Source organism: Poecilia mexicana, unplaced genomic scaffold (assembly GCF_051168715.1).
Source record: "Poecilia mexicana isolate PSO_F unplaced genomic scaffold, ASM5116871v1 scaffold_9, whole genome shotgun sequence".
Taxonomy (NCBI): domain Eukaryota; kingdom Metazoa; phylum Chordata; class Actinopteri; order Cyprinodontiformes; family Poeciliidae; genus Poecilia; species Poecilia mexicana.
The window spans coordinates 30853256-30866919 of record NW_028263378.1 but is presented as its reverse complement, the minus strand read 5'-3'; the positions used below and the strand labels follow the sequence as shown (position 1 = coordinate 30866919).

The 13664-nt window shown below is 40.7% G+C and overlaps 2 protein-coding genes across 2 annotated transcripts in view; one reads left to right on the top strand and one right to left on the bottom strand.

Moving 5' to 3' along the window:
* Positions 1-3100: 3100 nt before the first annotated feature.
* LOC106903936 (serine/threonine-protein phosphatase 6 catalytic subunit) lies at positions 3101-8253 on the bottom strand. The gene is made up of 7 exons (XM_014967981.2): positions 8095-8253; positions 5824-5919; positions 5629-5694; positions 5410-5551; positions 5250-5329; positions 4920-5129; positions 3101-3938 (listed from the first exon to the last, which is right to left on the bottom strand). The coding sequence occupies exons 1-7, from the start codon at positions 8167-8169 to the stop codon at positions 3690-3692; spliced, it is 918 nt and encodes a 305-aa protein (XP_014823467.1). The 5' UTR covers positions 8170-8253; the 3' UTR covers positions 3101-3689.
* Positions 8254-10429: 2176 nt separating this feature from the next.
* The window catches only part of LOC106903932 (multiple epidermal growth factor-like domains protein 9), a 38645-nt gene continuing 35410 nt past the window's right edge, over positions 10430-13664 (top strand). Inside the window, exon 1 of the mRNA XM_014967974.2 lies at positions 10430-11115. Within this exon, the coding sequence (XP_014823460.2) occupies positions 10572-11115 (544 nt within the window). The 5' untranslated portion in view covers positions 10430-10571. The remainder of the gene's footprint in view (positions 11116-13664) is intronic.

Sequence of the window (13664 nt, the reverse complement as noted above, 5' to 3'; positions counted from 1 at the left end):
ATGGCGAGGCCTCTGCTGATTGGCTAGCAGAGTTAGTAGGCGTGGCAACGTAGATAGTAACAGCTATGGTGAACAATCCCTACAGGCAAAAGAGGTAAAGGCAGCATTTAATAATAGCACAGCATGTAAGACATAGAGAATACAAAATAATACATAATAAACTCTGACAATTTGTTACATGAACTTATACTCTATCATAGATTAAATCCCACTGACTTTCTGGAATCCTATATAGTGTTATGGAGTAGAAGAGAATTACATTCAATAATAATTATAGCTATATATTATCTAGAAGTTTGAAAATGGAATCAGAGGCATTTTCTTGGGATTTGACTGCAGAGAACCACAGTGAGAGTTTCATTATCCACACATGGAGAAAACATGGAACCAAGTGGAAAAAAATAGTTCTCATGTACGATAATCAGAAAGTTATGGATTTGATTCCATTTTCCTCTCCTGCACATGTCACTGTACCTCTGGGTCAGTCACTTCAGTCCTAATTTTTCAGTCTGCATGACCCGAGTATGCTATTTTATTTTGTGCATAAAATAGTATTCACACACACACACACATATATATATATATATATATATATATATATATATATATATATATAAAAAATTCCCTTCTCACCCTCCGCGGGTGGTCTCTTTCATCCTCTGAGCTCGGGTCCTCTACCAGAGGCCTGGGAGCTTGAGGGTTCTGCGCAGTATCTTGGCTGTGCCTAGAACTGCACATTTCTGGACTGAGATGTCTGATGTTGTTCCTGGGATCTGTTTGAGCCACTGCTCCAGTTTGGGGGTGACTGCCCCGAGGGCCCCTATGACCACAGGCACCACTGTGGTCTTCACCTTCCAGGCCTTCTCCAGTTCCTCTCTGAGGCCCTGGTATTTCTCCAGTTTCTCATGCTCCTTTTTCCTGATGTTGTGGTCACTTGGTATTGCTACATCCACCACAACGGCTTTCCTCTGTTCTTTATCCACCACCACAATGTCCGGTTGGTTCGCCATTACCATCTTGTCTGTTTGGATCTGGAAGTCCCACAGAATCTTAGCTCGGTCATTCTCCACCACCTTTGGGGGTGTTCCCCACTTTGACCTCGGGGCTTCCAGTCCATATTCGGCACAGATGTTCCTGTACACTATGCCCGCCACTTGGTTATGTCGTTCCATGTATGCTTTCCCTGCCAGCATCTTGCACCCTGCTGTTATGTGCTGGACTGTCTCAGAGGCCTCCTTGCACAACCTACACCTTGGGTCTTGTCTGGTGTGGTAGATCTGAGCCTCTATTGCTCTGGTGTTTAGTGCCTGTTCCTGGGCGGCCAGGATGAGGGCCTCTGTGCTGTCCTTGAGTCCAGCTTTCTCCAGCCATTGGTAGGATTTCCTGATATCAGCCACTTCAGTTATTTGTCGGTGGTACATCCCATGTAGGGGCTTGTCTTCCCATGATGGTTCCTCCAGCACCTCGTCCTCTGTTCCCCATTGTCTGAGACATTCGCTGAGCACATCGTCCATTGAGGCTTTGTCCTTGATGTATTTATGGATCTTGGATGTTTCATCCTGGATAGTGGCTCTCACACTCACTAGTCCTCTGCCTCCTTCCTTACGGCTTGTGTACAGTCTCAGGGTGCTGGATTTGGGGTGGAACCCTCCATGCATGGTTAGTAGCTTCCGAGTCTTAACGTCCGTGGCCTTTATCTCTTCCATTGGCCAGCTAATTATTCCGGCAGGGTATCTGATTACTGGTAAGGCATAGCTGTTTATTGCACGGATCTTGTTCTTGCCATTGAGCTGGCTTCTCAGGACTTGCCTTATTCGTTGGAGGTATTTGGCTGTGGCTCCTTTCCTTGTGACCTCATCGAGGTTGCCATTTGCTTGTGGTATTCCCAGGTACTTGTAGCTGTGCTCTATGTCTACTATTGTTCCCTCTGGGAGTGAGACCCCTTCTGTGTGGATGACCTTCCCTCTCTTTGTAACCATCCGGCCACACTTCTCTAGTCCGAATGACATCCCAATGTCAGTGCTGTAGATCCTGGTGGTGTGGATCAGTGAGTCGATGTCTCGCTCGTTCTTGGCATACAGCTTGATGTCATCCATGTAGAGGAGGTGACTGATTGTGGCCCCATTCTTGAGTCGGTATCCGTAGCCAGTCTTGTTGATGATTTGGCTAAGGGGGTTCAGGCCTATGCAGAACAGCAGTGGGGACAGAGCATCTCCTTGGTATATGCCACATTTGATGGACACTTGTGCAAGTGGTTTGCAGTTGGCTTCAAGGGTGGTTTTCCACAGCCTCATCGAGTTTGCAATGAAGGCTCTTAGAGTCCTATTGATGTTGTACATCTCTAAGCATTCAATGATCCAAGTGTGTGGCATTGTAATCAATCCAAGCGGTGCACAGGTTGGTGTGTCGGGTTTTGCAGTCTCGGGTGATTGTGTGGTTGTTTGGCTCCTCTGCTATTTATGCCGATGCCCTTCTGTGCCGTGTTCATGTATTTATCCATGTGCCCGCTTATCTTAGCTGCTATGATGCCTGACATGAGCTTCCATGTTGTAGAGAGACAGGTTATCGGCCGATAGTTGGATGGGACTTCAGTTAGCCATTCAGGGTGAGTCCCATTCTGTAGCAGCTGGTTCAGTTGAACTGCCAGTCGCTCATGGAGGGCAGTGAGTTTCTTTAGCCAGTAGCCAGCATGGATCATGTCAGGCCCTGGTGCTGTCCAGTTTTTCATACCCGAGACTCTTTCTTGGACATCTGCCACAGTGATGGTTACCGGGGCTTGTTCAGGGAGGTTGCTGTGGTCCTCTCGTAGAGAGGTTAGCCACTGTGCATTGCTGTTGTGGGACGCCTCCCTCTCCCATATGCCAGTATATATATATATATATATATATATATATATATATATATATATATATATATATATATATATATATATATATATGTCAAACCTGACATGCTGAGAAATGACCTTAAAAAGGCTGGCCTTACCCCAGCCCTGTATAAATGCACACCTTTGGTAATATTCTGAATGAAAAGGCTGATTCAGGGTGACATCATGAGATGATATCTATTTAGAAACCTTTAACAACATCTTATGGTGTAATACTTTTCAATAGGATTTATTTAAATACAGACAGAAATAATATCCACAAAGAACTGACTTTACATTTTGAAATTGCCAGACTGCTACCACAGCTTAAACAAAACGTAAAGGGGATGAGCATTTTTTTTACATATCAACTCTCAGGTATACAGTTTATTCATGGGGTTATATGATGACAAACTGGAAGTGAGACGTGTCAGGACACAGAGCTTTGAATTGTGTGCAGTGCTTTTATACATCCAGCTAAATACATCACCATAACAAAATAACATCAAAACAATCTATACATTGCTGCATGTGCAATCTGTTTCTTTTTAATGTAAAAGCATGAAGCTTTATAAATATGATTTTACATTGTCAGTTGACTGGAGTCCTTCCTCTAATACAGCAGTGATGCTCAGCAACCCTCCTTTGCTGTGGTTTCTAGGTGTAACTTAAGAATAATGGCATCAAATGCATCACAGAGCGGTAATAAAAACTGACAGCTGGCACCAAGAAGTGCTCCCTTAACACACCCAAATACACCAACGTTTACATGGGTTCACGAGTGCCTCTGCCTACTGAACAAGCTGCTTCGTCTGAAGGGCGTCTACAGGAAGTAAGGGGTCGTGGTTCGGGGAGGGATGACTCTTTCGGAGTCAGGCACTGCTCTGAAGAGTTTTGGCTCCCTTGTGTTAACGTCTTTGAAGACCATGATGGATGCGATGTTGCCGCAGCGGTAGCAGTAATTGGGAGCCGACCACACCGTTACCAGCTTCTCGTCAAACATGAACTTGTAGCCTTCATGGACGAGCTGATGTGCCCTGCAGATGAGCTTCAGGCTGTTGATGTGAACAAACTGCAGAAAGAGAGAGACAGATAAAAAAAGCAGGAATAATTAGCTGAATAGTTTCTGTCCTGGATATATATATATATATATATATATATATATATATATATATATATATATATATATATATATATATATATATATATATATATGGAAAAATCCAAAGGCCATCTGTCATTTTGACAGATTACAATTCAAGGCTTTCATCTTGTCAGCACAACATAGAGAAAGACAGTTCATGTGGTAAATGTGGTAAATAATTTATTAATTATGATTTCACAATATTTCTTCTCCATTTCAACACTGCAGCTGGCTTCTTTTCAGTCTTCCATAACTAAAGGATTCAATACTGAGTTTTTTCACTCACTTTACAGCAGCATAGACAGCTCTCAGTAACCCCGCTGCAGAACATTTTAGCCTATTTTAACTCTTCAGTTTTCTGAACCGTGGTTATTACCATGCATTAAATTCAGAAATTCCACTACCATAGTTTCAATGGTAATGGATGATATTTATCTCAGATTTTAAAAAATATGTTTTTACATATGGGTTTAAATTGTTGCTATGTCATGACAAAAGAAAAAATTTACTTAAAGTGAGCGTAAAACCTTTTTTTGCGAAATTGAAGAAATTAATCCAATTTTGTTGGTTCCATCAGCCATTTCTATTGTGATACTTGCAGGTAAAATAAACGTAGGTGAAAACACGATTATTGTGAAAGTTTTCGATGTAAGAATTTTTTCCTTTCTAAAAGTCACATACTACAGCTTAAAAGGGAGAGAATTGATGAGATCTTCTTAAGATTTGAGACAAGAACATAAGGATAAGTCTTATGTTGTATCCCCATTAACTCAATTTTTGGACTGAATAGTGAGTGTAGGACAATAGGCCTGCTATCTTCCAGTTCTTATTGTTGTGTCTTTGTTGTCTAACTATATGATTTATTACAGGTTGATAAGCATTTGACCCATTCAGTTTTCCACCACTTACCTCATTTGTAACTTTAGCTCCAAAGAGCCAACCGGCTCCTCTGGGGCTGATGGCCCAGGTGTCTACGTCTTCAGGGTCTGACCACACCAGGTCACAAAAAGCTCCTTTATGAGGGATCTCCTGATTTCGCTCGATGGTTCGGATTTGATCGAGGGTCTTTATGTCTGGAGAGAGGCCGCCGTGGACACACAGAATCTGTTCGTCCATCAGCTGACAGACAAGGACAGGAACACAATCACGCTTCCTTTTCAGCTGGATGTTGGCGAAGCTGTTTAGGTTTATCCAAAATGCATTTTTCACGAAAACAAACATGACATATTCTATACTTACAGCTGCAACTGTTAGCATGTCAAATACTTTAGTGCAGTACCGCCAGGCGTTTGCATTCCCGTATTTGGTTTGGCACTCGTCTGTGAAACATTAGACGTTCCCACAGAGTTTAGGGGTGTGGGCAGCCGGCGCTTGGCATTTTCTACTAAACTAACCTCACCATAAAAGCCGTAGACTTGCGTAATCTGCCTGCTCTCATGGTTCCCACGCAGAAGTGTGATGCGGTCGGGCCACTTGGCTTTCAGCACCAACAGGTAGGTGAAGGTCTCCAAGCTATAATATCCTCGATCAACAAAATCCCCCTGGAGACAACAGAGGCTGGTCACACAAACGCCAAACACCATGACTCTCATGTTCAGTCAGACAGAAACCAACAAACCATGAAGATGTAATTGGTGTCTGGAACCTGGCCGCCAGTTCGGAACAGCTCACACAGGTCATAAAACTGACACAAGCAGAGAAGAAATTAGTTTGGACCTTATATTTCCACAAAACACAACCAGAATCTTTTTTGTTTTACATTTCAGAACAAAAATAAAAACCCAAAATGATGAATTTACAGAAAGTATCTTACCTGTCCGTGAATGTCTCCACATACAGTCACTGGTGTAGAAACGGGCTGAACGTTGGACTCCTCCAGCAGAAGATCACACACATAGTCGCATAACCTCTATGAGAAAGAAACACGGTCAGAGGGAAGGGCCTGCAGCTGACCAACATGTCCACCTTCAGATGGACAAACTCTAAAGAGAAAAGGAACTACTTGTTTAACTCCTGTTCTGGTCTCTCTGCACTGGCTCCCGGTGTATTTTAGGACTCATTTTAAAATTTTGGTTTTAACTTTTAAAGCACTTCATGGTGAGGCTCCCACATATATATTGGACCTTTTGAAGCCTCTCTGTCCATCTAGGACTCTGAGATCTTCTAATCAGATGCTACTGTCGGTTCCCAGAACTCATTTTAAAACTCGTGGTGATGAGCATTTCAGGTGGTGGCCCCAAGGCTCTGGAACGCTCTCCCTCTATCAATGCGTTGCTCCGAGTCAACTGACGCATTTAAAAAAGTCTCAAGACTTATCTCTTCAGACTGGCTTTTGGTTAATTTTGTTAATTGATTTTAGATTATTTTATTATTGATGTGTTTCCTTTTTTGTAAAGCATTTTGTGATTTTTATGTCTGTGAAAGGTGCTATATAAATAAAGTTTACTTACTTACTGCTTGTCACAATTCCATGTTAAGGTTTATTGTTTTTGGCTAAAATAAATAGGCAACATAAACACCTGAAGGGCAGTGGTGTCCAGACTCTCAGGGGACATTTTTTATATTTTACTTCTGTCCCTGTTTTAACACACCTGAGTCGAATGAATGAATGAATGAATGAATGAATGAATGAATGAATGAATGAATGAATGAATGAATGAATGAATGCATGCATGCATGCATGCATGCATGCATGCATGCTGCTGTTAGACTCCAAACTGGATCTTCAATATGTTGTCATGTAATTCCACTTCTAAAGCAACGTCATTGGCTCCCGGTTGATCATCGGGTGGATTTCAAGATTTTGGTTTTGACTTGGTGAGCTCTGCATGGACTAATCATTTCGGAACGATTACATCCATACATCCCCATCGTGGCCTTGAGGATCTATGATCAAGAGCTGCTGACTGTCCTCCATACAAAATGGAAAAACTAAAGGAGAAAGAGTCTTTTCTTTGGCAGTGCCAAGTCTTTGAAACTCCCTTCCTCCGACTCTCAGATCAGCGGATCAGTGGCTTTCTTTAAAGGCCAGTTAAAATCATATGTTTTTAAATCTATCTTTGCTTAATTTTGTTTTGTGTATTTGTTATTTTGTTTCTTGAGGGACTTTGTGATTCTTATCTTGAAAGGGTCACAAGGGCTCTATAGATAAGGTTTCACTTACAGATGTTAGTGACAACATCTGTCAGACATTAGTGACGAGGATAATTTACAATCTGGCTTCAGTTAAACCTTAGTGTCACCGTAGGTAACATTATTTTATTGAACCTGTGCAGTATAACATGGAACTCCTGGGATTTTTTTTTAATCAGACAGTGTGTGTCTACAAATCATTAAATGCAAGATACAAAAAACAGCATACATGGACAAAATAAAAACAAAAGTTAAACAGTATACATGGCAAAAATAAAAACAAAAACAAAAGTTAATAGAGCAGTGATAGTTCTACTGCAACCCAAACTAAATCGATCAAAGCTTAAGTGGGGAGGAGCTTCCCTTTGCAATATAGGACAAAAACTCTTAAATAAATAGACAGAGTTACAATAGATAAGAAGATATCCGTGTGTTAGAATGGCCCAGTAAAAGTCCAGAGATAATCTCAATTGAGCATCCATCGCCAGGATGGAATATTTATGTTTAGCAACACTTCTACTCCAATAAGCCTAAGCTATTTTATTAAAATTAATGGCAATAATGCGGAAAACGTCAAGAGGAATTAATATCTTTGGAAGGCCCTGTTGATCAGTGTTGTGACGTTCTGTAGTGCTAAAAATATGATCATGGCAAGTGGGCTAACGGATCAGATTATTATTACCGCTCGAGCGTGATGGGTAGAAAAAATTGAAATGTAAAAGAAATGGAGGAAGCAAACAGGCCGGCTGTGTTTGGCTCCAACATCATAACATTCCTCGGTGAGATAAACTGTTGACTGCACACTATTCACTTCCTGTCCAAAACAACAGCTTAGCTTCATCAGCTACAACAAGCTAACTCTGTTCCTGTTTACTACAACAGAGAGACAGCGCTGCTAGTCATTCTTAAACACACGTCTGTATAAAACAAGTTTCACAAACGTTACATTTACCTTGAGGTCATTTTCCGGGAGGTATTTACATTGTTTGGCAATCTCCGCATATTTATCTAAATCTAGCGGCGCCATTGTACCGCGAAGAGTTGACTCTTGCGCGCTTCCTGCGACGCTCCAGCGGAGTTCCACACACCTCTTCTGTTGCGCTCTACCGCCACCTACAGTCTGCGCGATCGAACTGAACATGTACCAATCGGAACCAAGCTGAAGCTCAGTAAAAGTTCAAGTAGAACTATCAAAACTAAACACCTCACATTTCCATTTCCCTCTAAACGTAAGGAAGGAGATTTAAACACTACAAATGAAAACTTTATCTCAAGGAGATTTAAAAATGATAAATTTATATTTGATGGAGGCAAATGTCATTTGTGCAAAGCTATATTATTATTATTTATTTTGAAATCAGCACATGAATGGCTGGCTTCAAGCTCAATTAATGTATATCACATAGGTTTCTTAACTTCTTATGATGTAAAGCTTCATATTTTTTACACATAGATGTGACCAAAACTCTCCTTCTTAAATTTATTAAATTGAAGAACGTTCAAAACTTTTAATTTTCTTCTGGTTGTTCCACGTACACGGTTTAAAACTAAAGGGGACCCCTGCCTTTCAGTCGGTGGCCCCAAGTTTGTGGAAAAGTTTATCCTTGCAGCTCCGTTTTGCTGACTCTGTTGAGTTTTTTTTTTTTTTTTTTAAAAAGCAACTAAAATCATATTTTCCCAGGCTTTTATTTGTATGTTTTTAAGGCTGGTTTCTGTTGTACAGCATTTTGTGATTTTATGTCTGTGAAAAGCATTAGATGTGTTTATTCTTTTGCTATATTTTCACAAATGTATATTTCATGTGTACTTGTTTTTATGGAAAAATTATGAATTAATACATAAAAACAGGGTCTATGACAAGAAACATCTTTGTAGAACAAAGGTAAGGCTTAAATACAAAGTCAAATAGATTGTTAGAACAGGCAAAGCATCAGAAGCAAAGGAATTCAAGTGTGTGAGATTGTATTGATATGCTGATAATGCTAGCCTCCATCTTATCCTTTTTCACCTGGGAAACAACCAATAACAACTGCATGAAAAATTAATATTGAAACAAGAAAATAACATAACCAAATAATCTGTAACAGAAATGAATGAGTAGTTGAACTCATGATTAACTGAATTTATCAGTAATTGTGCAAATGGAAAATAAAACTAAAGCTACTTCAACTGACGCTGAGATCAATGTCAGTAGTAGATGATAATGTAAAATAAAAGTAATCAGCAATAGAATTATGAATGGTTATTTGTTTTAGAAAACCATCTGAGGAAGTGATTTTCTTTTCCCACTAGACAATAAATCTATCTATCTATCTATCTATCTATCTATCTATCTATCTATCTATCTATCTATCTATCTATCTATCTATCTATCTATCTATCTATCTATCTATCTATCTATCTATCTATCTATCTATCTATCTATCTATCTATCTATCTATCTATCTATCTATCTATCTATCTATCTATCTATCATCATGACGCAATAAGAGCTGTTTACATGTTTTGACCACCAGGAGGCAATATAATCCGACTATAAAAGAGAAGCCTTTAAAAAAGCATGTAAAATTCTCTGTCAGAAACAAAAAAAAATTCACTTTCTTATACATTAAAACGCACCAAATGTCTCCAGAATGATATATTACAGAGTCCGTTTGAAAGCACAATGAGCATACATATATGTATTTTTTATGTATTTTTTACATGTATTAATTGCTATATTAATTGTACTGTCTTTTGTAGGAGGGTGTGTGTAAGGTGTAAGGTGTCTGGGGGAAAGCATCTCTCAGACACCTTTGTAGTATAACTTAAGCAAACCGTTAAGAGGAAGTCTCTAGTTATTTCATAATCCAACAGATTTGTAAAAAATGAAATACAAAACGAGCACAAACAGGATATCAACTAACTGTCAAATATGACTATTGGAAAAGGTATTTATAAAACAAGCCAGAGCATGTCATTCCCTTATCACAGCCAGTTGGGAACAACCTTGTGACATAACAAATAAACCTGCAGGGAAAAAACGCTTTATAATCTGTTACGGGTATAAGACAAAGTACAATAACTAGCGGGCCTATTATTATAAAATACAGAAAAATAAAGTAAATTAAATAAATTTATGAATGAGGATATTTAAATGACGATGTTGGACAGTGTAGTAGGGTCGTTTGATAATCCTCTACACGTTAAAACCATGCTAAGGGATTGTCCAATCAGCAACTGAAACAGCTCGAAGAGACAGCCCTCCAGAGCTCCTATTGGCTGCCGAGCCCATCAGTCCATGTCAGCAGCTAGGTTGCAGTGAGGCTGTCGGTAACAACAGCAGCGTTACACCGCCGGGCGACATCAATGGTGGAGTACGCGTTTATTCAGGGCCGGGTCTGAGGGAGACCGTTACCGGGGCTTATACATGGAGAGCTGAGAGCGAGTATGAGATTAACGTCCTCAATGATGTACATATCCCCAGCCCTGCTACTCATTCTCTACGGATATATTGGGTTTTCGGAATCTGCCCCTCGCATCAGTCCCAGCGATGCGTCGCCTATCTCCAGCAGGAAGCCCGGCTCAGGCGGCTGGGACGCTTTTCGCACAGGCGAGCCTCGCGCTGCTTCACCCGGGACCAGAACCCTGTCCGCTCCTCCGGCTGGAATCACATCCCACCCGACAAGCCCCGGCAGCCCTGGCTCTGAAAAGGCGACCACCTTCCAGCCTCCAACAACGGACCCGACAACCACCACCAGTCGCACCACTGCCACCCCAGACGCTGGAATAACCTCCCCTATTAAGGAGCAAATAACAGCCCCGAGTTCCCGGCTGACCTGGACGCGCAAACGCTCCACCGATGCTCAGACATCACTTCTTAGCCCGGAGAAGATGCTGCAGACCATGGTGTCCATGGTTTCCCAGCACACCACCAATGAAGCCTGGGCTGCAGATAACGCTGCGTCTGTTACCTCAGTAGAGAACAGTCAAGGTGAGCGATCTGGGATGAGTTGGTTTTTTTTTTTTTTTTTTTTTTTTTTTTTTTCAGTTGGATTTGTGTTGCATACAGTAACAAACACGGCGCCAGTGTGTTCACTGACTCAGGCTCAGGCTGCCGGAGGCTCGCGCTGTCATTTTGACGCAGACAGCGACCATAAAAACATGGCAACAATAGGCAGATCACCAGTTTCTACACTGCACCCTTTCACATCACAAAAGCCCGCTAAATGATACATATTCCATATTCACAAAGTGCATAGTGCAGGTGCTTCTGCTTGGCCTTTGATGTAATTTGCAGGCCTTTTTGTTAGAAGATGAGCCACACACTCTAGTGGGCTGGAGGAGGAGGGGGAGCCGTGAGGGGGTGGATGGCGGTTCTGATGCTGCTGCTCGGTAAAACCTCTCTGTCCCTTCAGAAACCAAATGCGTCTGGAGAGAAAGCAGGAAGGTAGCAGCGATCAGCTGCTTCACCCTGTCTGGATTGTTGTTTTGATGGCATGTTCAGCATCAGAACAAGGCCATCCAACCAAAATGGCCAGGCAGGCTGAAGCCATGAATGAGCAATGACAGTGGGGCCCCTCCCCTCTCACACCCCGCACACATCCCACCCTCCATGTGAATGTGTTGTTCTGTCAGCAGCAGACAGATGCTGAACGCTTTTGAACCAGAATGGCTGTTAGAGAAAATCCCACCTATCTTTTGTCTTTTTTATTAGATTTATCAAATTTACAAGGGGGCTTAAGCATACAGAAGTTTTTATTTTTGTTCTGTTCTTGCTAGTCTAAATCTCATCATTTTAATCTTGAGATTTCTTCTTGCTAAGTAGTATCCTCAACCCTGAACAACAAGCTTTTTAGCCATATTTAGCCATATTGTCTTTCTGTAATGGTGTTCGTGCTTTAATATCAGTTTGTTTTCTTCCGCTGTGCTTTTGTGAACCGTTCCCTGTTCTGATCGACTGTTTGGCCTAAAAAGATGGTGATCTTAGCCAATGCGTGAATACCAATGCTTGGGGTCAGTTTGCCCATTCATGCCCCCATTTTGTACATGTTGCCATTTTATCCCAGTCTAATTCCATATGACTCCTAACAACAGTTGTGTCCACTGTGTTTCAGTTTATTTCTCTTGGTCATTAATAGAATTGTAATAATTAATTGGGTTAATCGTGATGAATATGCAGTGGTGGGGAGTAACGAAGTACAAGTACTTTGTTACTGTACTTAAGTAATTAATCCAAAAGTGTACAAAAATATTTATACATGTTGCATTTAAATTTGTCAAGATGTTTTATCCAGAACTCTTCAAGTGGCATAGTAAAGTAATGCTGCCTTATTTTCTTATTTAAAAAAGGAATAGATTTTTAAATTTGCATTTCAATCTATTTCTAATATTGTATAATAAGTATTAAGTGGTTAAACAAAAAAAAAACTGTGGCAATTTTAATAATCAACTACTAAAATTATTGTTAGTTGCAGCCCTAAACAATAAGTACTTTGATGAACCCTAGAAATAAATATTTGTAAACATGCTCAAATTTAATGTATTTTTATTCAGATGTACATTTTTGTGAGGCTCTTATATTACATCATGTTTCCATTGTTTGTGGTTCTGAGCCCAGGTGGAGCCTGTTGACTGTCAGCAGATCTGACAGATTGACCCATAATCACACCACAATAACTGGATGATATCCTGCTATATTTTCATTGGAGTTATAAAATCAGCTCTCTTTACTGTACAATATAGACAATTTCTTAAGATATCGCATTGGTTCTCAGAGCAGTAAAACCACACCTGGTGATGGCTCCAGTTCAGACCACAAAAGATCTGGTACAAAACCATCAAAATGGCCGTGTGGAAAAGGCAAAGTGACCAACACTTAACTGATCCCAGGTCAGATTGTAGCAAGACTTACTGGCCTCAGTAGAAATCCAGGATGTAAAGATGCCAGTGAATTATTATTGAAGACAGTCTGTCTATTTTCTATAGCTACTTCATCCTGTTTGGAGTTGCAGGGCTGCTGGAGCCTGGCGGAGCCACACACCTACTGAAAGCTCAGTTAGATGCTGTAGTGAAAGACCCAACTGAGAGCCCACAGCACCGTTCCTGCAGAGCAGCAGCTCTGCTCCTCAGTGACCTGAGCCACGCAGTCATGTGTAGAGTTTGACTGCGCTTTGAATTTGAAGGCAAATGTGCCTCTAGGGATTATTGAGAAGACATTATTAGTTGGCACACAAAACAGATTCACACTTGCTGATAATCTGTTGGTGTTTTTAGTTTTGTTTGCATTCAGTAAATATATTTTTGGGATTTTGAGGCCAACACTACGGTCTTTTGCATGTTGTTACCCAAAGGTAATCTCATGCCTAATGACTGTTCCCTTATTTTTTTTATTGTAGCCATTTTTTTCCTTGAGAACTTCGTTAGTATGCAAAATTATAAACATAATCAACAGTATAGTTATTAAAAAGCGAGATAAGAAACTAACCAAAAACAGGTTGTTGCAGCTCAGTATGATACTTTGTGGTCGGTCACGTTCAGGAG

Coding starts and splice junctions, on each gene's coding strand:
- LOC106903936 (XM_014967981.2), bottom strand. CDS start 8,169: ATGGCGCCGCTAGATTTAGATAAATATGCGGAGATTGCCAAACAATGT. Junction 5,695..5,823: donor GTGGAGACATTCACGGACAG/GTAAGATACTTT, acceptor TGCTTGTGTCAG/TTTTATGACCTGTGTGAGCT. Junction 5,330..5,409: donor GCAAGTCTACGGCTTTTATG/GTGAGGTTAGTT, acceptor AATGTTTCACAG/ACGAGTGCCAAACCAAATAC.